General features: G+C 40.3%; 1 protein-coding gene across 5 annotated transcripts in view; it reads left to right on the top strand.

Annotated features, from left to right (window-relative positions):
* The window catches only part of TBC1D19 (TBC1 domain family member 19), a 146,893-nt gene that overhangs the window by 92,039 nt on the left and 28,402 nt on the right, over positions 1 to 26,452 (top strand). For all 5 annotated transcript variants that reach the window (XM_069593819.1, XM_069593822.1, XM_069593821.1 and 2 more), the window contains 2 exons: positions 12,502 to 12,586; positions 16,060 to 16,104. In XM_069593819.1, coding sequence (XP_069449920.1) covers positions 12,502 to 12,586; positions 16,060 to 16,104 — 130 coding nt within the window. The remainder of the gene's footprint in view (positions 1 to 12,501; positions 12,587 to 16,059; positions 16,105 to 26,452) is intronic.

The raw sequence follows: 26,452 nt of genomic DNA on the forward strand, positions 1-26,452 counted from the left end.
TTTGTGGCTCTATACAAATTTTAGGATCATTTTTCTATTTCTGTGAAAAATGCCCATTGCGATTTTAATAGGAATTGCATTGAATCTGTAGATGGCTTTGGGTAATATGGCATTTTAACAGTGCAACTTCTGATCCATGAACATAGGATATTGTTCCATTTGTGTCTTCTGCTTCTTTCATCAAAGTCTTGTAGTTTTAAGTGTACAGATCTTTCACCTCCTTGGTTAAATTTATTCCTTCGTATTTTATTGGTCTTTTTTATGCTATAGTGAATGTAATTATTTCTTTTTCAGCTTTTTGTCCTTAGTGTATAGAAACACAACTGTTCTCTGTATATTGATTTTATATCCTGTAATTTTACTGAATTTATTGATTAATTCTAGCAGATTTTGGATGGAGCCTTTAGGATTTTCTATATATAATATCATATCATCTATAAGTAGAGATTATTTCTTTCTTTCCTACTTGAAAGTAAAAGTTGCTCAGTCATGTGCAGCTCTTTGCAAGCCCATGGACTATACAGTCCTTGGAATTCTCCAGGCCAGAATACTGGAGTGGGTAGCCATTCCCTTCTCCAGGGGATCTTCCCAACCCAGGGATCAAACCCAGGTCTCCACATTGCAAGCAGATTCTTTACCAGCTGAGCCACCAGGAACACCCATCCCTACTTACATGCCTTTTTTTTCTTTTTCTTGCCTGATTGCTCAAAGTGGTCTTGTAAAAACACCAATCAGTTCATGTTACTTGTGAGATTAAATCCCAAACAGCAAAATCCGTCACAAGGCACAATGACCCTGGATGTGTTGGTTCACATCTCGAGCCTCACGGTTCACCTCTGCACTAACCCTGTGGCACTGCGCATTCCAACCACTCTGATCTTTTACTCTTCATGTCCCTTATGCTTTTTTCTACCTCAGGGTCATCAGACCTGCAATTCCTTTGATGTAAAAGACCGTTGCCCTCCCCTTTTCCTCTACTAAATCCCTATTTTTCCTTCAGCTTTCAACTAGAATATCACTTACTCACAAATACCTTTCCCGACCTGCTCTGCTTCTTAGCAGGACATATACATAGTGTCATGGCCTTGTGCTTTGTGTGATTACACGTTTATTGTCATTGTAGAGGGCTATAGATTTTCTTTAGTTAAGAGTTTAGTTCTAGATGTGAAGGATCTTTTTATCAACGGACTTCTAAATGAAACAAATTAGTTAATGTTGCACAGTATTACAAATATGAAACAAATAAAAGTTTTTGGTCCTCCCTATGATAGCTATTTAGATCCTGAACATGAAGCTATTATGACACTAAACATTAATACATAAATTATAATAATAGCCAAAGGCCAATAATCATATAGTTTGTAGTGTGTTGACTATTCTGCTTCAGTGTGTGGGTAGATAAAGTGGAAATGTCGCAATTTCTGCCCCTTTGGTGGCTGGAGAGAAGAGGATTGTCAATTTAAATTCACAGCTACAAAGGCCTTTTGGTGGTGGTGAAAGGGACTTGCCAGATAAAAAACCTGCCTCATTTGATGAACAGGGGCTATAAGGGTAACATTTTAAATAGGAGTCGTTATAGTTTCTCCACATAGTGCCAGGATTAACCCTTGAAGACATATCCATCTTTGCGCACCACGTAAACTTGGGAAATTTATAAGTGACAGAGTCTGACAAACATAACTATAAACAATGGGTGCGTTCTCTGAGAAAAAGCAGAATGGTCATCGGTAAATATTTATTGACCCTTTTAGATATCACCTTTCATGGGCTTACATTCTAGTTAAAGAGGCAAAAATGTTTTGAAATTGTTTTAAAGTATGTGTTTAAAGCATTAGGTATTAATCAATATCACAGATAGTAAGTACTATCGGAGTATACTTTAACCTTTATTTTCCATTTTTATCATTATTTTAGTCCAAATTATATTATTTTTAGATTTCCTATAATTTTTTTCAGTTATAGATCTCATAGCTTCTGCTATTCTCCATACTTTGTAAAGGTTTAATGTGGATCTTTGTCCTTACAACATAAATAAATGGATAATTGTAACACCTAAGTTCTGTCTTTGGGAATTTTGCAGAACAAAATTTTCCTCACATGGATAGTTACCAAGAAAATACTTTTCATGATCATACTTGTTCGTAATTAATTTTATCATTAGTTTGACTTGTCATAGAGAAGTTCTTTTTAAGTTATAAAAGTATATGAATTTTTTTCATTGAAAACAATATTATCAGAAATTGAGTTGTGATTTTTTTCTGAAAAAAAATTTATATCCCTATACATGTATGCACATGCCCTCAGAAGTATATGTATGTGTGAGATAAGAAAGAAGAAAGTCTTTTCTTATCGCTTTCCTTTGACAGAGCTGCCTAGCAACATAACTACTCAATGGGAAAACTGTTGATGTTAATGGAATGAGCTTAATTTTCTAGCACGCTGTGTGTCATAACCCATGTATTGGATTTTGTGACTAGACTACAAAATTTGACAGCATGTGGCGTTGCTGTGTCCATATGTAGATGAGAAAGTCTCCAGTAGTTCCTCCTGAAGGAGGATCTGGGCCTGTGTTACACGGATACACAGGCACTCTTCTGTCTTCCGAGGGACTCATGTTAGTTACCTGAATTTTTTTAAGCAACAACGTTGAACATTATAGAAATAACATTTTAAGTAATAAGTCAGTTTTTTAGTATTCCAAAGTTTAGCATTTATTTTGTGTGAAATTCTTAAAAATACTTAGTTGCGCTGAAAATTTTAAATTATGTCAGAGTTTTAAAATGTGTTCAAACAGAAGACAACCCTTTATTCCATGTAAGTAAATTGGGTCGTTTGACAATTTAGTTTCAGATTTGAGTACTTCATGACATCATGACAACCTATAAAAGTTGACTTATTGTCCAAAGTATATAAAGTACTTACAGGGGAGAAGTTTTGAATAGTAAAGAGAAGACATAGGAATTACTCTTTCTGTTTTCTGACAAATTCTCCATATGCTTGGCTTATCTAACATATGCTTAGTAGAAATACTGACATATTAGGATATGCCATTTTGTTGTTGCTGCTGTTTAGTCACTGTCATACCTAACCCTTTTGCAGCCCCATGGACTGTAGGCCACCAGGATCCTCTGTCTGTGGGATCTCCCAGGCAAGAATGCTGGAGTAGGTTGCCATCTCCTTCTCCAGGGGGTCTTCCTCATCCAAGAATCAAACCCACGTCTCCTGCATTGGCAGGTGGATTCTTTACCACCAAGCCACCAGGGAAGCTAGAATATGCCATAGTTAGAAATATTTTAATGCCATTGAATGGAGTTTAAGAAAGGCCCAGGTGCAATCAGATGTCCTTTATTCATGTATTCATGTATTCATGTCAAATTATTGAGTGTCTGTTCTGATACAGGCACTGCATAAGAAAATGTTTATTAAGCTCACATTTTAGTGAAAAATGAGGGAAAGGCAAATACACAGTTATAATCTGATAAATGTTCTGATAGAGTTTTATGCAATGTTCCATGCAAATACAATTAAAGGGGAAATAAATTCTGGGAGTAGTTCGGCTTAGTGGTGGCTTTAGAATAGAAATGTTATAAGAAATGTCTGGCTCTTTTTCCTTTATCTTAAAAATTTTTTAACTTTTTATAGAAGTGTGGTTGACATATTATTTTTAGATATACAATATAGTGACTTGCCATTCATACACATTACAAATTGATCACCATAATAAGCCTGGTAACTGTCACTATACAAAGTTATTCCAGTTATTGTTGACTGTATTCCCTGTGCTATACATTACATCCTCATGACTTATTTCTTTTAGAGCTGGAATCTTGTTCCTCTTAATCCTCTTCACCTATTTTGTTCAGCCCCCCACCCCTCTCCCCTCTGGCTGTGTATCTATGAATCTATTGCTGTTTTGTTTGTCCATTTGTGGGGTTTTTTTTTAAGATTCCACATATAAATGAAATCATTTGGTATTTTTTTTCCTCTGAGGAAATGTCTGGTTCTTAAAAGACAAAGAGTTAGAAGAATGGGAAAAGCAAAAATAAGCACGTGCCATATGCACATGGTGATTAATGAGGAGAGATTAGCTTCGCATGGTGGTGAACAGCTCTGGCAGTTCAGGCTAGCCTTAACAAGCACTTGAGGTAGAACGAGGCCTGTGTGAACAGAGAGAACAAATGTGAGACATGTCAGTATCATGCTGCTGCTAAGTCGCTTCAGTCATGTCCGACTCTGTGCGACCTCATAGACGGCAGCCCACCAGGTTCCCCCATCCCTGGGATTCTCCACGCAAGAACACTGGAGTGGGTTGCCATTTCCTTCTCCAATGCATGCAAGTGAAAAGTGAAAGTGAAGTCGCTCAGTCGTGTCCGACTCCTAGTGACCCCATGGACTGCAGCCTACCAGGCTCCTGTGTCCATGGGCTTCTCCAGACAAGAGTACTGGAGTGAGGTGCCATTGCCTTCTCCATCAGTACCATGACTTATCATTATAATCACTTCATCTTGAATGCATGTTCAACTCGCTTGCCCTTCTCCTGCTTTCTAGTAGTAATTACCTGGCAAAACCTTAATCCTGGTTAAGTGCAGCTGTCCACCGATGCTGTGGCTACAGTGTGCATTTGAAAGTGGCTGGAGGAAAACATGCAACCATGATAACTAGTTTTATTTAAATTCATGAACAAGAACCTCAAGAAAGTCCTTACTTTTCTTTGGCATTTCTCCTTCATTTCCCTAGTCCAATTTTCATCCATTCTCCTAGAAGACTTCTCATACTTCCCCTCTCTTCAGATCTCCACCTCTTCTGTCTCAGCTAATGACTTTGAGTCCTGTTTCTGAAAAAAATAAAAGCTCTGAGAACAACCCCCCAAAGACAGACACACACATACTTCCACCACCACCTGTATTCCTCGTACCTGCATCTGCACCAATATACTCAGCTCCCTTTCTCTTATTATGGATACATTATCCATGCTTTATTTATAACAAAACCAATCCTTGCATTTGGACACTGAAACTCATTTCCCCTTGGTACTCAAAAGCAATGAAATTGTTAGTTTTTCCATCGTCAGTTTTCCTGTCTCTATCAGATCACTCCTCTCACTATACAAATGTGCTATTATTTCTCTCATCTGAGAAAAAAAGCAAAATAAAGCGAAACAAAATCTTCCCTGATTCTTCATCGCATCCAGCTAATGCACCATTCCCCTATTCCCTGAGTTGGTGAAAGTTCTTTTTTTAAAATCTGTAGATATTGTTTCTAAGTCTTATCCTCCTGTTCTCTCTTGAACCTTCCTTAATGAGTCTTTTTCTCTTCCAACCTATCCCACTAAACTTATTCCATGTTGCTGAATCCAGTGATCATTTCCCATTTCTCACCTTACTATATCTGTTTGGTCACCCAATGACACCCTCTCTTGGATTCTGTCTCTTCATTGGCTTCTAGGATATCATGCTCTCAGGTTTCCTTCTATCTTACTAGCTGGCACTCTCATTCACCTTTGCTGGTTTCTCTTTATTTTCCTGTCTTACCCTGGAGTACCCCAAGATAAGCCATTGAACCTCTTTTTTCCCCCTGTTCTTGCCATTGGTGATCTCGTTTATTCTCATGACTTTAAATACCATACATTTATTCTCATGACTTTAAATACTATACACTGACACCTCCCAAATTTATGTTTGTCTTGTCTTTTTGGTCTTTTTGGACCTCTCCCTTCAACTCCAGGCTTGTGTACCTAGTCCCAGGGAGCTGTTAGTTGGCCCAAACTCTTATTATTACCCCAGATCCATTTCCTGACCACTTTTAAGTTCCTGATTAAAATACACATCAAACTTTTACTAATATATACATGTGAGCATGCATTATCCCTCTTGTCTGCATTATTTTCCTCTGTAGCACTTACCACCAAATAACATACAATGTATTTCACTTTTTCCCCTCTATCTCCCTTCAACAAAAGCATAAACACCGTAAGGACAGGGATTTGGGATTTTTTTTTTCATTCATTTCATTCTCAGTCTTTAGAACCATGCCTGCCACATAGTAGATGTTCAAGTAAATACTTGTAGGAGGGAAGGGAGGGAGGGAGGGAGGAGGGAGGGATGGAGGGATGAAGAGAAGGGGAAGGAAAGAAGGAAGGGAGGGAGAGAGGAAAGAAGAAAGAAACTGTCAAAGGTAGAGTCAGGAGGATTTTGGTGACTGGCTAAATATGCATGTTGAGCGAGAATGAAGAATCAAGAATGACTGAGTCTGCAGGCTTTGGATAGTTCTAAGTATTGGGCTTCCAAGATGGCACTAGTGGTAAAGAACTCTCCTGCCAGTGCAGGAGACTCAAGAGATGTGGGTTTGATCCCTGCGTCAGGAAGATGCCCTGGAGGAGGGCATGGCAGTCCACTCCAGTATTCTTGCCCGGAGAATCCCATGGACAGAGGAGCCTGATAGGCTATGATCCATAGGGTCGCAAAGAGTTGGACACAACTAAAGTAACTTAGCATGCATGGAAGTTAAGATCAGAAACACAGGAAGAATGAATAACATTAGAAATTAAGGGAACAGGTCAGAGAAGGATTTTTAAAGTGTATTTTTCTCTGTAAGAATGTGATAAGAGGATGAGAGTCCTTGGCCAAGCATGAAACTAAACCAGAAGTCTTTGTTTATTTTTCTCCCAATATTCTCTGATTGGAAGTGAGATTATCAGCACTATCTTGATTATTTACTTAGAGAGTGCTCATTAGGTGCCAAGAACTGCTCTAGATGCTTTATGTACTTTATAGCCAGTTCTTACAACAGGTAGCCTTATTTCTGTTTTATAGATGAAGAAGCAGAGGCTCAGAGCTCAAACTATACCTTATAGCTACCAGGACCCAGGCTAGGTCTATTCCATTTCAAAGCCTTGTAAGCCTAATTGCTCTTTGGTTTATGAAAATTTAAATTAGGGCAGAGGGTTTCAAAAAGTGATTCTTGAAATTTTATCATTTGAAAATCCTCCAGCTTAGTTTGGATAAAAATACAAGATGCACCACAAATTTTAAAATTGTGTAATAATTGTAAGTTAAACTGATTTTTCCAACAGATGTACATCATTTCTTATATGCTTTTTATTACATTAATAACTTATTTCTCAGAAACATTAGTTATAAATGTCTTTTCAAAAACTAAAGAAAGCTTTAGTCCGTGTAGATCTTTTGCAGCTGTATGCAGAACTGTTAGGTGTAATTCTGGTATAAAACTGTAGTTCAGACTTACACATGCAGCTTATGCCTACACTCCCAACTTTTCTAAATGAAGTAAATCATTACATATGTAATCTCATCCACATAAAGTTCAATTTTTACTTAATTAGTGAATAATCAAAGTTGAATTTTTTAATTTGATTGAAACTGTCATCTTCGTACAGTCACAACATTTCTAGCAAATTTACAGTTGACCTGTAACTTCATTACAGATACAAAACTGGATCTCAGAAGTTAAAACAGCTCAGGTTAAGATAGGAGTTGTCAGCTTGCTGCGTGCATGCTGGGGTTGCATGTCAGTACAGAATGTGTAACATCCCATCTCTGGCTTATCAGAGTCACGCTACCGTCACTGATGTTCTCTCAAGAGCAGTTTCAGATACCTTGTCTTCTCTAAGGCAATAGGGATTTGAGGGGTATATATTTAAGCACAGAACTTCTCCTAACGTTTCTATGTTCCCACCAGTTTCAAAGAGAAAGTTAATACAAACATTTCTTTAGGAACTGTCTTCCCTCTAGGCAATGATAGAAGGATATTTGTAAGTATACTTCCTTTTGCATTATTTATTTGTATTTATTTATTTTATTTGTATTAGTTTATTAGCAGTTATTTATTGTTACATTAATTGTATAATTTTATTAGTTATATTAGTTGTATTAGCTGATTGGTGCTGCTATAGCAAATTGACATAAATTTAGTGGCTTAAAACAAAACAAATATATTCTCCTACAGTTCTGTCTGAAGATGGGAAGTTTTTTGAAATGAGCTTTAGTGGGCTAAAATCAAGCTGTTATCAGGGCTGTCTGTGTTTCTTCCAGAGGCTCTGGAAAAGAGTACCTTTCCTTGAATAAGAAAAATAAAGTTATAGATACCAGAAAGGATACAAAATAATTATCAAATATAGGAATTAACTGAAAACCATTAGAATTATAATTCAGTTAAATACCTGTTAACCAAATAAAATATTGAAATCATTTATTCTTTTAAATATGACAAATAATCATTTGGTATATATAATGTAAAGTAAAGAGCCAGGCAACATAAGTCCTCTATTCCTAAAGAGGGTCTGGGCCACGTGACCTAGTGGCCACTGCAGACTGCCAGCATCTTAGTCCCCATCATTGTCATAATCTTCTGCAGGGCTTCCCTGCCTCTGCCCTTGCCTCCCCCGACCCCCCACCGCACCCCCCACCCCCCATGGCCAGTTCTCTTCATAGTTACTAGAGGAATCCTTATAAAGTAAGTTAGATCATTTCATTATTCTGCTGAAAACTTTGCAGTGGAGCTGCACTTCACTCCCAATAAAAGCCGAGATCCTGACAATGCCTGGCATAATGCCTCTTTTCCTCTCTCTCATATCTCTTTCCACTCATCTGCTCCAGCCACACTTGGTTTTCTCCAGCACATCAGGCACACTTCTGCCTTAGCACCGCTGCCATTATTGGCTTTTCTGCCTGGCATGCTCCTCCCCCTGATATCTAAATATTAATGTCCTCAAGTTCTTTCAGGTCTTCGATCAGATGTTACCTTCTCAATGAAGTTCACCCTGATTGTTTTCTGTAAAATGGCAATTGCCCTTCCTTATCAACCCTGGGATTTCTTTGGAAGGAATGATGCTAAAGCTGAAACTCCAGTACTTTGGCCACCTTATGCGAAGAGTTGACTCATTGGAAAAGACTCTGATGCTGGGAGGGATTGGAGGCAGGAGGAGAAGGGGACAACCAAGGATGAGATGGCTGGATGGTATCACTGACTCAATGAATGCGAGTCTCAGTGAACTCTGGGAGTTGGTGATGGACAGGGAGGCCTGGCGTGCTGCGATTCATGGGGTCTCAAAGAGTCGGACATGACTGAGCGACTGAACTGAACTGAACTGATCCCCCCTTTACTTTGTTCCTGTAGCACTCACCAACCAATATGTTATATAATGTAATTACTTACAACGTTTGCTATTTATCTCCCCACCCCCCCGTCAACCCCCGCCCCAATCAGGCTCCTTAAGGGAGGTTTTTTGTTTATCTGTCTGTTTCCTTTGTCGTATCCCAAGCACCAGAGCACAGAGGGGTGAAACTGATTAAGAGTTGCAGCAGGTTGAATAAGTGTTGGTCAACCTTCGATCTGTAGGAGTCAGGTAGGAGTGACTAGAGAACTAGAGAGGCATCTTTCAAAAAGATAATGGCTGAGAATTTTCCAGAAATGAGCATAAACAAAATTTCACAGTGAAGAAACATGGTGGTCTTAAGCCATAGAAATAAAAACAAACCTAAAATTAAATATACTGGGGGGAAAACTATAGAATATGGAATAAAATTTAAAGTAGTAGTAGTAGTAATGACTGCAGCTAACATTGTAATAGTACTTACTCACCATGTGTTAGGCACTGCTTTAAGCACTCTATGTATATTAATTAAGTCCTACAGTAGACTTTGAAGTAGATATTAATATTGTATATGTATGACATGGAGGAAACTGAGACTAAGAAGTCCAGTAACTTCCCTGCTATCACACATCTAGTAAGTGGTGGGGCTATATTTTGGACTCCAGCAATTTAGTTTCAACATAAATTTCAGATGAGCTAATGATTTTACTACCAAATGATTTTATCAAATTGCTAAACAAAATTTCCTGATTTTGTCAGGAGGCACTAGATTATACTGTTGGTTGTTGTTTGGTTAGTCACAGAGTCATGACCAGCCCTTTGTGACCCCATGGACTGTAACTCACCAGTCTCCTCTGTACATGGGATTTCCCGAGCAAGAATACTGGAGTGAGTTGCCATTTCCTTCTCCAGGCAATCAACCCAGGGATCGAAGCCAAGTCTCCTGCACTGGCAGGCAGATTCTTTACCACTGAGCCACCCTGGGCACTGTGGCAACATGTAAATCCAAAAATCTCAGCAACTTAAGACAACAGAGGTCTATTTCTTGCTCATGGTCATATTAGGCCCAGATAGGGTGGGGGTGTAGCCCTGCCATCCTCACTTTAGGACCCAGGTTAACGGCATAACCACTGTCTGGGGCACTGATGGTTTCTGTGTAGAGGGAAAGAGGGACCCTGGTTAACGACTCTGGTTCTTAGAGCTTCCATTTGGAAACTTTCAAATGATGCACGCCTATTTCATTGAGTGAAGAGCAAATCTTGTGGCCACACCTAACACCAAAGTGGACAAAAAATATAAGCTGGCATATGTTCTCAAAGGGAAAGAACCAGAAATATTTGATGATAAACACCATTTACTTCATAGTTTAGGGGAATATGTATAGTAGACTGTTATAAATGAGGGAAGGGACTTTCCAAGCATGAAAGTATTGGTAGATTTGAGCATATAAAAATTTAAAATAACTGTGTCAAAGATAATTAACAAATCATTGAGCAGAGCCATTTATAACATATAATTTGACCATAGGTTAGTGTCCTTAATATGTAAAAATTTAAACAAATCAATAATTTAAAAAACATCAATTTAAAAATGGATGAAGATGATGAACTGGAAAATAATGAAAGAAATGCAAATGGAAAAGTGGTCAACCTCATTAGTAACAGTGCCATTTTTTTTAACCTATAAGATGATAATAAACCATTTTGATGAGAGTAAGAGAAAAGGTATACTATCATATTGCTGTCCATGTTAAAAACAAAAGCAAAATCTTTCTGAAAGGCAGCTTTGCTATGTGTGTGAAGAGCTTTAGTTTTAAAATGCCCATCACTTTGACCAGACAGCTAGTCCAGTTTTAGAAATTTAAATAAAGGTGTACATAAATATTTAGCTATAAAGAAGTCCACTGCAGCATTGTTTATAGCTGGGGAAAAGTAGAATAATTAAATGTTCAACAATAAAAGGTTATATATTATTCATCTGCACAGTGGAATATTCTACAATGTTAAAAATGTGAGTAGAAAATACTTATAATATTGAAATAGAGTGTAGGATAGTATGCATTATCCTGTTTTGTTTGAAAATGTATATGTGTATGTATAAGAACAATCTGAAAGGATACACATTAAAATATTAACATTGGTGGGGTTGTAGGTGTTTTTTCTTTCTTTGATTATTTGTATTTCTAACTTTCTGATTTTTGTCATAAACATGTATTGCTCGTGTAGTCTTTTAAAATAAGAAGAAATTAGTGGCAGTGGTCAGTATACATTTGCCTTTGGGCCTGACTGATGCCCAGTCTCCATATCCATCCTGTTTCTAAAGCTGGGCCCCTTCTTTGTGCCTTGAAACCATGGTTCCTCTCTCCATTTGCTCCTGCTGTTAGTCCAACCCTACTTTGTGGCATCTGCCTTTTCTGTTATTCCCAAATTCTTTTCTCAGTGACGTTTTTTGAATCCCACATCTTTCAATACCAGGACCCAGATTTCCTATCACTAATCCTCTTCCTGGACGTCCCTGGTGGCTCAGACGGGAAAGCGTCTGTCTACAATGTGGGGGACCTGGATTCGAGCCCTGGGTTGGGAAGATCCCCTGGAGAAGGAAATGGCAGTCCACTCCAGTACTGTTGCCTGGAAGATCCCATGGAAAGAGGAGCCTGGTATGCTACAGTCTATGGGGTCGCAAAGAGTCAGACACGACTGAGCAACTCCACTTCACTTCACTTCAATCCTCTTCCTGGGGATTGGTCCCCTGTGCCAAAATTCCAAGCTGAAATCCACAGTTCAGATCCTCTTACTGGACATCTTTGATTTTGACTGTCTGTCCTACCTGTTTTCACCGCCAGGTAGAGTGGTCAGGACATATGTTGGGCCGCCACTTGTTCTACTGCTGCTAGTCTCTTTTAGATGCTTGAGTTGCCTTCCCCCCACCTCTGACATGCCCACTGCCAGCAGCCGCATCCCAGCAATGAGCCTGGTTCCAGTTTCCTGCACTTTGCAAACTGCTGTATGCCACTATAGTTACCAGGGGTTCCCCCTCTACATTCTTTATCTTATTAAATTTCTCTCAGTTGTTCTTTTTTCCAGGTAGAAAATACACTAATCAACTGGGTAATACAGAATCAACTGGTATGTAGCAGCTAGCATTTTCTCCTGTTGTTCAAGGTTTAGGTGACTTAACAGTGAGAAACCTTTGGATGAACTTGGCCCATCACACTTGGTTATCTTAACACTCACCATAGGTGTACCAGTAGAGGGCACTCTTCCCATTGGCAGGTACTGTACTGAACTCGAGGAAGTCTGTCTGCCTCAGTACCTCATAAGCACACATAGCAATGAATTACCTGTTATAAAACAGTGCTTAATTGTTTTTTTTTCCAATGTTGTACCCAGGTATTACTTTGTTTTTCCAGAGATACATCTGTATTGAGTCATTTTGCATACAACAGTGCTTCACCACCGAAATCATACATAAGAGGTAAACTTTTCTTAATTAAAGGAAGTATTCTTCAGCACTTACATAATCATACCAGGACTGTTCATTTTATAGCATATGTTGTGTTTTCAAAATTTTTATTGTAAATTATTTAAAAAGATATCTCTCAAGTTATTGTAACCATCCTTTTACTCCCAAGCAACTTATCACAAATCACAGGAAAGTGGATCCCCAAAACAGCGTTTAAAGTTACCTTCTTTATTTTTCCTGTTTGCATTATCCTCTGTTGCAGTTTTTGGCATATATGTTGACTTTTATTCCCCCTTCCCGCTAAGACTTTATCATTTGAATTTGCTTTTTCTGCTTTTTTTTGCCTTCTTTATTCCTTTTCTCAGTGTTACCCCACACTTAAAAGTTTGATATAATTTATATGCAATTAGCATTCTGATTTCTAGTTAGTGCTTTCTTATCTCTGTCCCTAGCTGAACAAGATAATGCTAGTTCAGTATGCTGCTGTCGTCACCTGACAGCTGAGCCAATGGTCAGCCGAAAGACTTTCCCCTGATTTCTCATTTTTATTAAGTAGTGAACTCCCAGCACTGAAAGCTTGTGAACCTATTGTGTGTGGTTTTTCTGCTGTTCCCATAAAGAAGGCAGCTGTTTGCCTGTATCTCCTAAGTCCAACTGTCTGCCTGATTACCACAACCCCTGCCCTAAGACAGGCCCACATTCCCAGGGCTGGGATCAGGCTCCCCCCGAACCTGGGGGCTCTCTCAGTTACATTGCTTCTGCGCGGAATTGGTAGAAACATTTGGTTTGCTTGTTTGCTTCTTTAACATCATCTGCTGAAAAACTGATTGTAGAACTTAATTATCTAATGGACTCACGTCTAAATTCAGCCAGGATTTTAAGGCCCTGTCTTAACCTACCTAACTTTGGCTCCCTGTTTATTCCACATTACCGCATATTCATTCTAAATCTCTATATATTCCCTACACATGGAAGGACTCCTTTTCCTTCACCCTCAAAATTATAGGTTCTTGAAGAACAGTCTATATCTCAGAGTATCAGAAAAACTGAGATTATTTCCTTCTATGTAGGGAAAAACCCAGTTCTTTCCTACTGTGTTTCCCAGTAGTGTGTTTACTACTCACACAAAACACTTCACTTCTGACACTTTTGTTTACATGTATGTGGGAGTTTTGCCCCACAATAAAAAGCAAGTCTTGGCATCACCTGGGTATCCTATTGTTTAACCTAATTCTAATACTGTCTACCTAGAGATGGTGTCAGATCCCATAGGTTGTTGCCTGTGCTTCTGACCAACTGGCTATAGGTTGGAAGTTCCAACCGACCCCACTTTGGGTTTGATTAATTTTCTAGGGTGGCCCACAGAGCTCAGGGAAACATGTACTTGTATTTATCAGCTTGTTAAAGGATATGATAAAGAATACAAATGAACAACCAGATGAAGAGATACATAGAGCTAGCTCTGGGAGGGTCATGAGCACAGGAGTTTCTGTCCCTGTGGAATTGGGGTGTGTTATCGTCCCAGTGTTGACCTGTTTGCCCACCTGAAAGCTCTTCGAACCCCCTACTGTTGGGGTTTGAGTCTTCCTCACATTTTTTGAAAGTCACTTAGTCGTGTCTGACTCTTTGCGACCCGATGGACTGTAGCCTGCCAGGCTCCTCTGTCCATGAAATTTTCCAGGCAAGAATACTGGAGTGGGTATCCATTCCCTTCTTCAGGAGATCTTCCCAACCCAGGGATCAAACCCAGGTCTCCCACATTGCAGGTGGATTCTTTTTTTTTTTTTTTTTTTGGCAGGTGGATTTTTTACCATCTGAGCTACCAGGGAAGCCCAGACAGGCATAATCAATTATTAAATACCATTGCCAGTCCTTGTAGAGTATGGGGGGTGAGGCTGAAAATTCCAAGCTTCTAACCATGGCTTGGTCTTTCTGGTGACAAGCCCCTATTCAGGAGCCCACTCAGGTCACTCCAATAGAACAAAAGATACTCTTCATGCTAGTTTCATTTAGGAACTGACAAGGGTTTCAGAAGCCTTGTATCAGGGACAGCATCAAAGACAAATACTAGCATAAGAGATGCTCCTAGTGCTCTTATCAAACCTAGGAAATATCAAGGATTTCAGCAGCTCTGTGCCAGCGACCAGGGGCAGAGACCAATTATACACTCTCTATTATCTCTCACTCACCAAGGTCACTAATCTCTCATCAATTTCCCTCTCCTCTAAGCCTCTAAAGCACTTAGAGCCTGTGCCAGAAAATTCAGCAAACATATCTTAATGTTCCCTGTTTTAGTCTGGAGTATATGCCCTGTGATTTGAGGACCATATTTCACATCTACGCTGTTGGCCTCTTGGCACCTAGCCCAGTATTGAGTCCTCAGCAGGTATTCTCTATCATCCCTCCCTCCAGAAACCTATCAACCTACCATCCATTTATCATTTCATTTTCTTCTTACTCACAAGATCAATCCTTGTCTCCACCTTAACCTAAACTGCTCGTCCAGTTCTCCATTTTTTCTCTGCCACCATTCCCAACAAGAAATACAAAAATTGTTTCAGTTAAAATCTTGCCTTAAAGTCAAATGCAAAAATACATATGTCTTTTCAGTAGACGCAACAGTGTTGGAAAAACTGTCGAGATAAACATTACCTACTTTTTCACACTTCAGTGGAAGGTGGGAAAAACCTTAGACCTTTAAATGTTTTGAAGAAAAAAATGTTTTAACTCCTTTAAACATTTAATTATAGTGAATATACTTTAATTTTCTGAGACAATCTTGATTTCAAATATTTATTCTGTGACCCAGACAGTAAACAATCTGCCTGCAGTGCAGGAGACCCAGATTTGATCCCTGGGTCAGGAAGATCCCCTAGAGAGGGGAATAGCAACCCACTCCAGTATTCTTGCCTAGAGAATCCCATGCACAGAGGAACCTGGTGGGCTATGGTCCATAGAGTCACAAAGAGTTGGACATGACTAAGCAACTTTTACACTTTAGACCATATTAATTGTTTAAGGACTCAGAAAATATGACCACTGTCCAGTGATAGATATTTAATTTAAACTCTTCTGCCCATTCCATAAAAGTGATAAACTAATGAGGTATTACAAAGCTTAGACTTACTTTAATGCAAAAATAGAATTACTTATAATTAATACAACAATTCTGTGCTTACAAATAGATGCTGCTCTTCTTAAGTGCTTAAGAAGCTTTAAAACATTTGTTTTTTAAATTATTTGCATCACTTACCTTGTACTTAAGTTTTCATTATTAACCTTCATTGATAAAAGGATTTGCTGATACCAAAAGATTGTCTGGCATATTTTCAAATTAATTTCTTATCATGAAATGAAAGGAGATTGTACTATAGTAGTTTTTAAAATTCCATTAATTATTAGTATATTCACAAAATTAGTTAATTTTTAAAGTTTTTCTATTTTATTTAACAATACTGGAACTCTATGTGTTTTTTCTCTTACAGGAAAACTAGGACTAGAAGAATATGCTGTCTTTTATCCACCAAATGGTAAGAGTAATGTTATTGCTTCCTCTAGTGGGAAATAGGAAAATTACAACTTTTTATAATAGGAATGTGACTTTATTATTCTCTATCTTTAAATGAACAATAATTTGTCATCTAAAATAAACTTTCTGTAAAATAACTATTCTAATGAATTTTTCCATATTTGTGGTAGGTTTGTGCTGAACTGTGCACGTCCTTTCTGATTTCCGTTGAGACCAGTAGTAGCAATTGTGAGCAAGCTAAGACTCAGGTGTCTAAGTGCAGGGCATTTAGCTTTCCTCTGAAGGACACTAACTCATCTGCCCAGTACCTTCCTGGGGCTTTATTGGAGCAGGGCCCTAATGAGTGGGTTGCCGTGTGTTGCACTTTGTTGTTCTCATGGTTTGACAAGTGTGGTGGTGGCGGTGGTGGTCGTGTGTGACTCTTGAGATCCTGTGGACTGTAGCCTGCCAGGCTCCTCTGTCTATGGGATTCTCCAGGTGAGAATACTGGAGTGGGTTGCCATTTCCTTCTCCAGAGGATCTGCCCCACCCAGGAATCAAACCCAGGTTTCCTGCACTGCAGGCAGATTCTTTACCGACGGAGCTAGGAGGGAAGCCTCTTGACAAGTGTAGTATTTATGAAATAAAAAATATTTCAAGAAATGTAACTCCAAAAATGTGTATTTTGATTAAAGTGATCAAATGTATAATGACTCCTTTTGAAATTCTTAGTTTTAAAGATATGCTCCTTGGAAAAGCACTATATAGCAGTCCTTATTATGATAATATAAAGTGGCATCCTGAAGAAGTTCTTGTACTCCAACAGAGTTAAGAACATGGGCTTTGTAATCCTGTAGACCTGGGTTCAGATCCCAGTTCTTTCAGCTCACCCTATGACCTTGGGTAAGTTATGCATTTCGCCAGGGTAACAGATTAAAGGAGATACGCTGCGTGAAACAGCACAGTGCTGGATGTGAGGTTTGTGCTCAACAAATGTGAGTTACAAGCTGTGCTTGGCTTCCTTATTGACCAACCGACATGAAACTCACAGACAGTGCCTAGAAAGCACAAGGCTGTCTCCTTGTACCTCTCAGTGTGCGGTCCCACTTCTGTCCCCGGCCATCCTCCTCTGCCCCTCCTTGAGCACTGGAGTTCCAGTGGCCCACCTCACCCTCGTTCTGCTGCTCTTTTTTTTACCCCTGTGCAGCTCTTCTTTTCACACATTTTCCTAGGACTTCTTATCTGCTCTCTTGCTTCTGTTTGTTAATTGCTCTTGTATTTGTCAATTCAGTTCTGACTTCTACATTATTAAACTCAAACTTAACATGTCTTAAGCTGAAGTAAATTAATTTTCATATTTATAAAAGAAAAACAAAATTAAATTCAAAAAAACAGAACAACAACAACAAAAACCCTAATACTGAACTATTTCTCTCTCAGTTAAGTGTGCTTGCCAGTCATTCAAGGCCTAACATCTGGTAGTCATCATGATTCTTTTCAGTCTTGGATCCCCTTCCTCCAACAAATCATGAGGATATTCCAATTTTATCTTCAAAACCCATTTGGGACCCTCGTGGCATCATCATAACTACTGCCTTGCCCTCATTCGGCCTTTAGACACCAGTAGATGCAGACTCGGAGAAGGCAGCGGCACCCTCTCCAGCACTCTTGCCTGGAAAATGCCATGGACGGAGGAGCCTGGTGAGCTACAGTCTGTGGGGTCGCTAAGAGTTGGACACGGCTAAGCGACTTCACTTTCACTTTTCACTTGCATGCATTGGAGAAGGAAATGGCAACCCACTCCAGTGTTCTTGCCTTGAGAATCCCAGGGACGGGGGAGCCTGGTGGGCTGCCGTCTATGAGGTCACACAGAGTCGGACACGACTGAAGCGACTTAGCAGCAGCAGCAGCAGATGCAGAGTACATCATGAGAAACGCTGGGCTGGAGGAAGCAAAAGCTGGAGTCAAGATTGCTGGGAGAAATATCAAGAACCTCAGATATGCAGATGACAGTACCCTTATGGCAGGAAGTGAAGAACTAAAGAGCCTCTTGATGAAAGTGAAAGAGGAGAGTGAAAAAGTTGGCTTAAAGCTCAACATTCAGAAAACTAAGATCATGGCATCTGGTCCCATCACTTCATGGAAAATAGATGGGGAAACAGTGGAAACAGTGGCTGACTTTATTTTGGGGGGGCTCCCAAATCACTGCAGATGGTGACTGCAGCCATGAAATTAAAAGACGCTTATTCCTTGGAAGTAAAGTTATGACCAACCTAGACAGCATATTAAAAAGCAGAGACATTACTTTGTCAACAAAGGTCTGTCTAGTCAAGGCTGTGGTTTTTCCAGTGGTCATGTATGGATGTGAGAGTTGGACTATAAAGAAAAGCTGAGCACCGAAGAATTGAGGCTTTTGAACTGTGGTGTTGGAGAAGACTGTTGAGAGTCCCTTGGACTACAAGGAGATCCAACCAGTCCATCCTAAAGGAGATCAGTCCTGGGTGTTCATTGGAAGGACTGATGTTGAATCTGAAACTCCAATACTTTGGCCCCCTGATGGGAAGAGCTGAGTCATTGGAAAAGACCCTGATGCTGGGAAAGATTGAGGGCAGGAGGAGAAGGGAATGACAGAGGATGAGATGGTTGGATGGCATTACTGACTAAATGGACATGGGTTTGGGTGGACTCCAGGAGTTGGTGATGGACAGGGAGGCCTAGTGTGCTGCGGTTCATGGGGTCACAAAGAGTCGGACACGACTGAGTGACTGAACTGAACTGAACTGAGACACCTAACTGGTTTCCCTTCCTCCAGGCTTTTCTAGCCTTGTTCTGTTTTTTGCAGTGCTGTCTGAGTTATATATCTAAAAGGAAAATCTGAAATTTGTCATTTTTCTCCTAAAGTTTTCCTAATGGCTCCACATTTCTTTATAAGCAATATCCAAGCCTCTCAGCAAGCATAAGAAGGTCCCTCTTGACTCTGGCCCCTTCTCAGTCTAACTCCTAGCTTCATTTCTCACAATTTCCTATTTTACTTTTTAAAAAATCACAAAATGTCAAATTAGTAATTCTTTACACGGGCATACTCTCACAGAAGCAGTATGCTGCTTCCTGCCTCATTATCTCACCTGGTCCTGTGATTGCAATAGCCCACTCAGCCTTTCTTCACCTGGCTGCCCTCCAGGTTCAGCTCAGGCATGATCATCTTCAGGAACCTTTCCCTGGATCCCCAGGTGAGGTTAAGGGCCCTTCTAGACTCTCATAGTACCCACTGTGAAAATCTTTGCTATCTCACATTATATTTTCTAGGCATTGGTTGTTTATGCTTTATAACCCCCTCTACATTGCAGGCCTTGTGAGGTTCAGGACTGTAGCATTCATTTTTGTTCCTCCAGGATCTCATTGTAGTAGGACTTTAATGAGTATTTAAAAAGCCAAATTAGAGACTTTTTAATTTTAAGATGTATGTGTAACCTTTGTTACATCTGTCTCCCCAGAAACTTAATTTTATAGTATATAGGGATTGAAAAATAAAAAATAATTATCTCTGAAGGGCCAAATGAGATGTCCATGGAATCAAATTCCTTTCCTCTATTCATAGAAGAGCTTTTCCAACTTAGTTTAGCATATATTGGCTTTTATTTGACACACATGCCTAACAAACTTGGTTTGCAGGTTTTTATGCCCCTGTAAAAAAAAAAAGAGTGAAAAGAAGCTGATACAGATTCAGTTCAGTTCAGTTCAGTTGCTCAGTCGTGTCTGACCCTTTGCGACCCCATGAATCGCAGCACGCCAGGCCTCCCTGTCCATCACCAACTCCCGGAGTTCACTCAGACTCGCATCCATTGAGTCAGTGATGCCATCCAGCCATCTCATCCTCTGTTGTCCCCTTCTCCTCCTGCCCCTAATCCCTCCCAGCGTCAGAGTCTTTTCCAATGAGTCAACTCTTCACATGAGGTGGCCAAAGTACTGGAGTTTCAGCTTTCGCATCATTCCTTCCAAAGAAATCCCAGGGCTGATCTCCTTCAGAATGGACTGGTTGGATCTCCTTGCAGTCCAAGGGACTCTCAAGAGTCTTCTCCAACACCACAGTTCAAAAACATCAATTCTTCAGCACTCAGCCTTCTTCACAGTCCAACTCTCACATCCATACATGACCACAGGAAAAACCATAGCCTTGACTAGACGGGCCTTAGTTATTAGCAAAGTAATGTCTCTGCTTTTGAACATGCTATCTAGGTTGGTCATAACTTTTCATAACAAAAGAGTAAGCATCTTTTAATTTCATGGCTGCAGTCACCATCTGCAGTGATTTTGGAGCCCCCCAAAATAAAGTCTGACACTGTTTCCACTGTTTCCTCATCTATTTCCCATGAAGTGATGGGACCGGATGCCATGATCTTCGTTTTCTGAATGTTGAGCTTGAAGCCAACTTTTTCACTCTCCTCTTTCACTTTCATCAAGAGGCTTTTTAGTTCCTCTTCACTTTCTGCCATAAGGGTGGTGTCATCTGCATATCTGAGGTGATTGATATTTCTCCCGGGAATCTTGATTCCAGCTTGTGTTTCTCCCAGTCCAGCATTTCTCATGATGTATTCTGCATATAAGTTAAATAAGCAGGGTGACAATATACAGCCTTGACATACTCCTTTTCCTATTTGAAACCAGTCTGTTGTTCCATGTCCAGCTCTAACTGTTGCTTCCTGACCTGCATATAGGTTTCTCAAGAGGCAGGTCAGGTGGTCTGGTATTCCCATCTCTTTCAGAATTTTCCACAGTTTATTGTGATCCACACATTCAAAGGCTTTGGCATAGTCAATAAAGCAGAAATAGATGTTTTTCTGGAACTCTCTTCCTTTTTCCATGATCCAGCGGATGTTGGCAATTTGATCTCTGTTTCCTCTGCCTTTTCGAAAACCAGCTTGAACTGGTTTTAGAAGTTCACTGGTTCTGGAAGTTCACAGTTCACCTACTGCTGAAGCCTGGCTTGGAGAATTTTGAGCATTACTTTACTAGCATGTGAGATGAGTGCAATTGTGCGGTAGTTTGAGCATTCTTTGGCATTGCCTTTCTTTGGGATTGGAATGAAAACTGACCTTTTCCAGTCCTGAGGCCACTGCTGAGTTTTCCAAATTTGCTGGCATATTGAGTGCTGCACTTTCACAGCATCTTTCAGGATTTGAAATAGCTCAATAAGAATTCCATCACCTCCACTGGCTTTGTTCGTAGTGATGCTTTCTAAGGCCCACTTGACTTCACATTCCAGGATGTCTGGCTCTAGATGAGTGATCAGACCATTGTGATTATCTGGGTCGTGAAGATCTTTTTTGTACAGTTCTTAGATTGGAGAATGACTAACAACAGTAGAAGTGAAAATCAGAGACCTCACAAAGGAAAATAGAAAAGCTATAAAACAGCATATTAAAGCATACCCGCAAACCAGTCTGGGACCATTTTATGTAAAAGCCAATAGCCCTCTTTTCTTTAAAACAGTATCATTAGGTTGTAACACATTATATAGTAATTTGAGACTTTTATAATGAGCTTAAGGCACCAAGAAAAAAAAAATAAAAAATATTGTTGTAGCAACAATAGTAACAGTAGTCATCAGTATCAGCTAACACTTTCCATGCAGAACTATGTAAGTAGGGAGTACACTAAGTACATTACATGTATTAAGTCATTTAATCCGTACAAGAACCTTCTCAGGCAACTACTAGTACTGTCCCTACTTACAGATAGAGGAGCTGAGGCACAGAGTGTTAACTTGCCCAAATGGTGAGTGGCAAAGCCAGGCTTTGAATGCAAGCTCTTTGACTTCAGAAGCAATATTCCTTTTGTTTTGGCTGTGCTGAGTCTTCATTGCTGTGCAGGCTTTTTTTTTTTTCCTAGCTGCCGCAAGTGGGGGCTACTCTCAAGTTGCAGTGTGTAGGCTTCTCATTGCAAGGGCTTCTCGTGTTGCCGAGCGCAGACTCCAGGTGCTTCGGTAGCTAGAGCACATGGGCGCAGTAACTGTGGCGCACAGGCTTAGTTGCTCTGCAGCATGGGGGATCTTCCCAGCCCAGGGACTGAACCCTGTTCTCCTGCATTGGCAGGCAGATTCTTTACCACTGAGCCACCAGGGAAGTGCCAGAAGCAATATTCTTAATCACCATGTCCCACTACCTCAGAAAAATGTTGCTGAATTCATTGAGTATCTTTTAGAAAATTAAGGGGTTTATATATTGAAAAGGTGTGTGTATTAGTCACTCAGTTGTATCCTACTCTTTGCAACCCCGTGGACTGTAGCCAGTCAGGCTCCTCTGTCCATGGAATTCTCCAGGCAAGAATACTGAAGTGGATTGCCATTCCCTTCTCCGGAGGATCTTTGAGACCCAGAGATCGAACCCAGGACTCCTGCGTGCAGGCAGATTCTTTACCTTTACCATCGGAGCCGCCAGGGAAGCCCCATTGAAAAGGGGGTTGTTGTTCAGTCACTCAGTCGTGTCCGACTCTTTGCGACCCCATGGACTGCAGTGCGCCAGGCTTCCCTGTCCTTCACCATCCCCCAGAGCTTGCTCAAACTTATGCCCATTGAGTGGGTGACATCATCTGACCATCTCCTCCTCTGTCATCCCCATCTCCTCCTGCCTTCAGTCTTTCCCAGGATCAGGGTCTTTCCCAGTGTCAGGGTCAGCATCAGGGATTGAACCTGCTCTCCTGCATTGCAGGCCAACTCTTTTACCGTCTGAGCCACCAGGGAACTGAGATTGAAAAGGTAAGTGTATGTAATAGGTTCTAGAAACAGTCTCATCCAGAAAAATAAATAGCTTAATGCTTACTGAAGTAAACCCACAGCTGTTCATAAACTTAATACTTAAGGATCACTTCTTTTCTCAGGTTGTTTTAGAACCTTACCAGAATCAGAGAGGACTCTTCTCTGAGGACTGAGTCTGAAATTTCAGATAAAAAGAGACAGGGAGCAGTTACTCACTGTCCGTTTACTCTTAAGGCAATACTAAGCAACATTTTTATATTACCTGCCCTATTTTTCAACCTCTGCCAAAGATAGGATTACTTTGAACTCTCAAGGATACCTGTGCCACCACCACCACCAAAAGTGGCCTGGCCTTCATGGTCACGGGGCCTCACTTAGAGAGCTTTGCCTGTAGCTCACAGACACACCCTCCATCCCTGACCTGGCAGGTGCTTAAAAGGGGGCAGAGCTTTGCTCACTCGCTTCCCCTCCTGTGGTCTCCTTTCCTAGGATGGAAATAAATAACAGGCCCCTGTGGCACTGGACATTACAGCGGGAAGACTTTCTCTGCTGCTGCTGCTGCTAAGTCACTTCAGTCATGTCCAACTCTGTGCGACCCCAGAGATGGCAGCCCACCAGGGTCCCTCGTCCCTGGGATTCTCCAGGCAAGAACACTGGAGTGGGTTGCCATTTCCTTTTCCAATGCAGGAAAGTGAAAAGTGAAAGTGAAGTTGCTCAGTCGTGTCCGACTGTTAGCAACCCCATGGACTGCAGCCCGCCAGGCTCCTCCGTCCGTGGGATTTTCCAGGCAGGAGTACTGGAGTGGGGTGTCATTGCCTTCTCCCTAGTAGGTTCATTAGACAACTAGTGAGCAAAAGTTTCTGAGCTGGAGAAGACTCATCATGGGAAAATTTTAAGCTTTTCTTGTTTTTGTTTTTAGTTCAACGTGTGTAACTTGTCCCTATTCATTTAATGAATACTTATTTGGCCCTGTTCTGGCTCCCTCTTCCAGGTGGGTGAGCCACAGTAAAGGGCAGAGAGAAAGCACCTGCTACCAAGGACCTCACATTCTAGTGAGGGAGACATCCTATAAACAAGTACACAAGTGTTGCTGTTGTTGCTGTTCAGTCGCTCAGTTGTGTCCAACTCTTTGTGACCCCATGGACTGCAGCATGCCAGGCGTCTGTCCTTCACCATCTCTCAGAGTTTGCTCAAACTCATGTCCATTGAGTTGGTGATGCCATCCAGCCATCTTGTCCTCTGTCATCTCCTTCTCCTCCTGTCTTCTGTCTTTTCCAGTGAGTCGGCTCTTTGCATCAGGTGGCCAAAGTATTAGAGCTTTAGCTTCAGCATCAGTCCCTCCAATGAATACTCAGGGTTTCCTTTAGGACTGACTGGTTGGATCTCCTTGCAGTCCAAGGGACTCTAAAGAGTCTTCTCCAACACCACAGTTCAAAAGCATCAATTCTTCAGTGTTCAGCCTTCTTTTTATGGTCCAACTCTCACATCCATACATCACTACTGGAAAAACCATAGCTTTGACTAGATGGACCTTTGTTGGCAAAGTATTGTCTCTGATTTTTAATACGTTGTCTAGGTTGGTCATAGCTTTTCTTCCAAGGAGCAAGTGTCTTTTAATTTCATGGCTACAGTCACCATCTGCAGTGATTTTGGGGCCTAAGAAAATAAAGTCTGTCACTGTTTCCACTGTTACCCCATCTATTTGCCATGAAGTGAGGGACCAGATGCCATGATCTTAGTTTTTTGAATGTTGAGTTTTAAGCCAGGTTTTTCACTCTCCTCTTTAACCTTCATCAAGAGGCTCTTTAGTTCCTCTTCACTTTCTGCCATAAGGGAACAAGTAGCTAACGTAAATAACTGAAAATAATTTCAGAGTGATGACGTGAACAATTATAGGGAACAGAAATTGATAGGAGGTAGGGAGGTGGGGAGGGCACAGCTGTTATAGAGGAGGGAGTCGGGAGAAATGCCTCTGGGGAGGTAGAATGTGAACAGAGCCCAGAATATGCAGAGGAGCCATGCGGAGAAGGAGGAGAGCACACCCACGGGGACGCAAAGCATTGTTAAAGGCCTGACAGGAGCATACTCAATGATCTAAAGAACAACATATGGTCACTGTGACTGATGACAGTGAGCAAAACAGAAATTTGGTACAAGATGAGGTAGGAGAGGTAAATGGGCCAGGGGTCAGGTCAGGTAGGGAGACAGTCAATCTAAAGTTTTATCTAGTAAGTCCAACATCTGGGCTTCTTTAGGGGCAGTTTCTATTAATTTATTGTTTTCCTGTGACTGGATTATATTTCCTTATTTATTTGCATGCATAATAATATTATTGTTGTTGATAACCAGGTATCTTGACTATTACGTGGTAACTCCAAAAATCAGATTTTCTCCCCTCCCAGAACTTGTTGCTGTTGTGGGCTGTTACGTATGCCTTTTCTGAACTGCTTTTGTAAAGGTTATCTTTTTTTGTATTGAGTGTCCGTGAAGCCTCTGTTCTGTTAGCTTAGCGACCAGTTAGAAGTTTGACAGAGATTTCCTTCTCAAACCAAAAGAAATTTTCCCAGTCTTTGCTGATTAGACCATGTAGAGGGTCTGCCAAGGCTTAGGCCTTTTGCAGCTCTTCCTTGCCTTTCACTTCCTGTTTGCATAGAGCCCAGAAGTCAGGTAGAAACAAAAACTCAGAGTCTTCTCAGGAAAGATTCTTGTAAGAAATAACAAAAACGTATCATTTTTAATCTTGTCAGGTTGATAAATAGCAATATTCTTTGTTATCTAAATTAAATAAATTAAAACATCTCATAATCCAAATTAATTTCATGTGTAACCTTGGACATTAACTGAAAAACTGGTTGTTTAAAATATGATTTCTAGATGTATATTTAAATATGGTTATGTTCTGATGTTTTGGAAACTTTTAACTACTAAAGTAAAGTAACAAAATCATATTCTGAAATTTCAGTTCAGAAAGATAGCAGAGATAGTAGAAAACAATTTGACCACTGTCCTAGTGCTTACACTTACTGACCTGTAGGCTACATGTGGAATGAGAATAAACAAAGGAAATGATTATTTCAGCAAATGAATTAAATAAACTACTAGGGAATCCCAAATGAAAGAGTGTAAAAATTTGCTTTCAACTGAAGTGAATCGGATGTTAGTATTATGGTACAACTATAAATGCTAAATGTTAATAGAGACAATGAGAAAATTAAAGGAAAATATTTAGTAAGTGCAAAGCATGTTAATAATTTGGGGTATTTTCTGAGTCATATTTACTATTTATATCTCATCCAGTTCAAGATTTATTTTTGTTGATGATGTTTACCACTCTGGGCTATGTCAAAGGCCCACTGAATCATTACTTTATAAAGGTATTTCTGTTGAATGGAGTAGGCAGTTAATAATTTAGGCTTTCTTCAGTTAGATAAAGGTAGGCTAGGATCTTAAAATAACCATTCATAGCAGACTTGCAGAACTCTGAGGCTAGATTAGAGATGGTGTCCCAAGCATCCTGATGCTGGTTAGAAGTACACTCTTGGATGAAGGCCAGGTGGATGAAACTTGACCGTTGAAATGCTGAAATGGTGAGAGGCAAAGGAAAGGATTTTGAAAA

Source organism: Ovis canadensis, chromosome 6 (genome assembly GCF_042477335.2).
Source record: "Ovis canadensis isolate MfBH-ARS-UI-01 breed Bighorn chromosome 6, ARS-UI_OviCan_v2, whole genome shotgun sequence".
Lineage (NCBI taxonomy): Eukaryota > Metazoa > Chordata > Mammalia > Artiodactyla > Bovidae > Ovis > Ovis canadensis.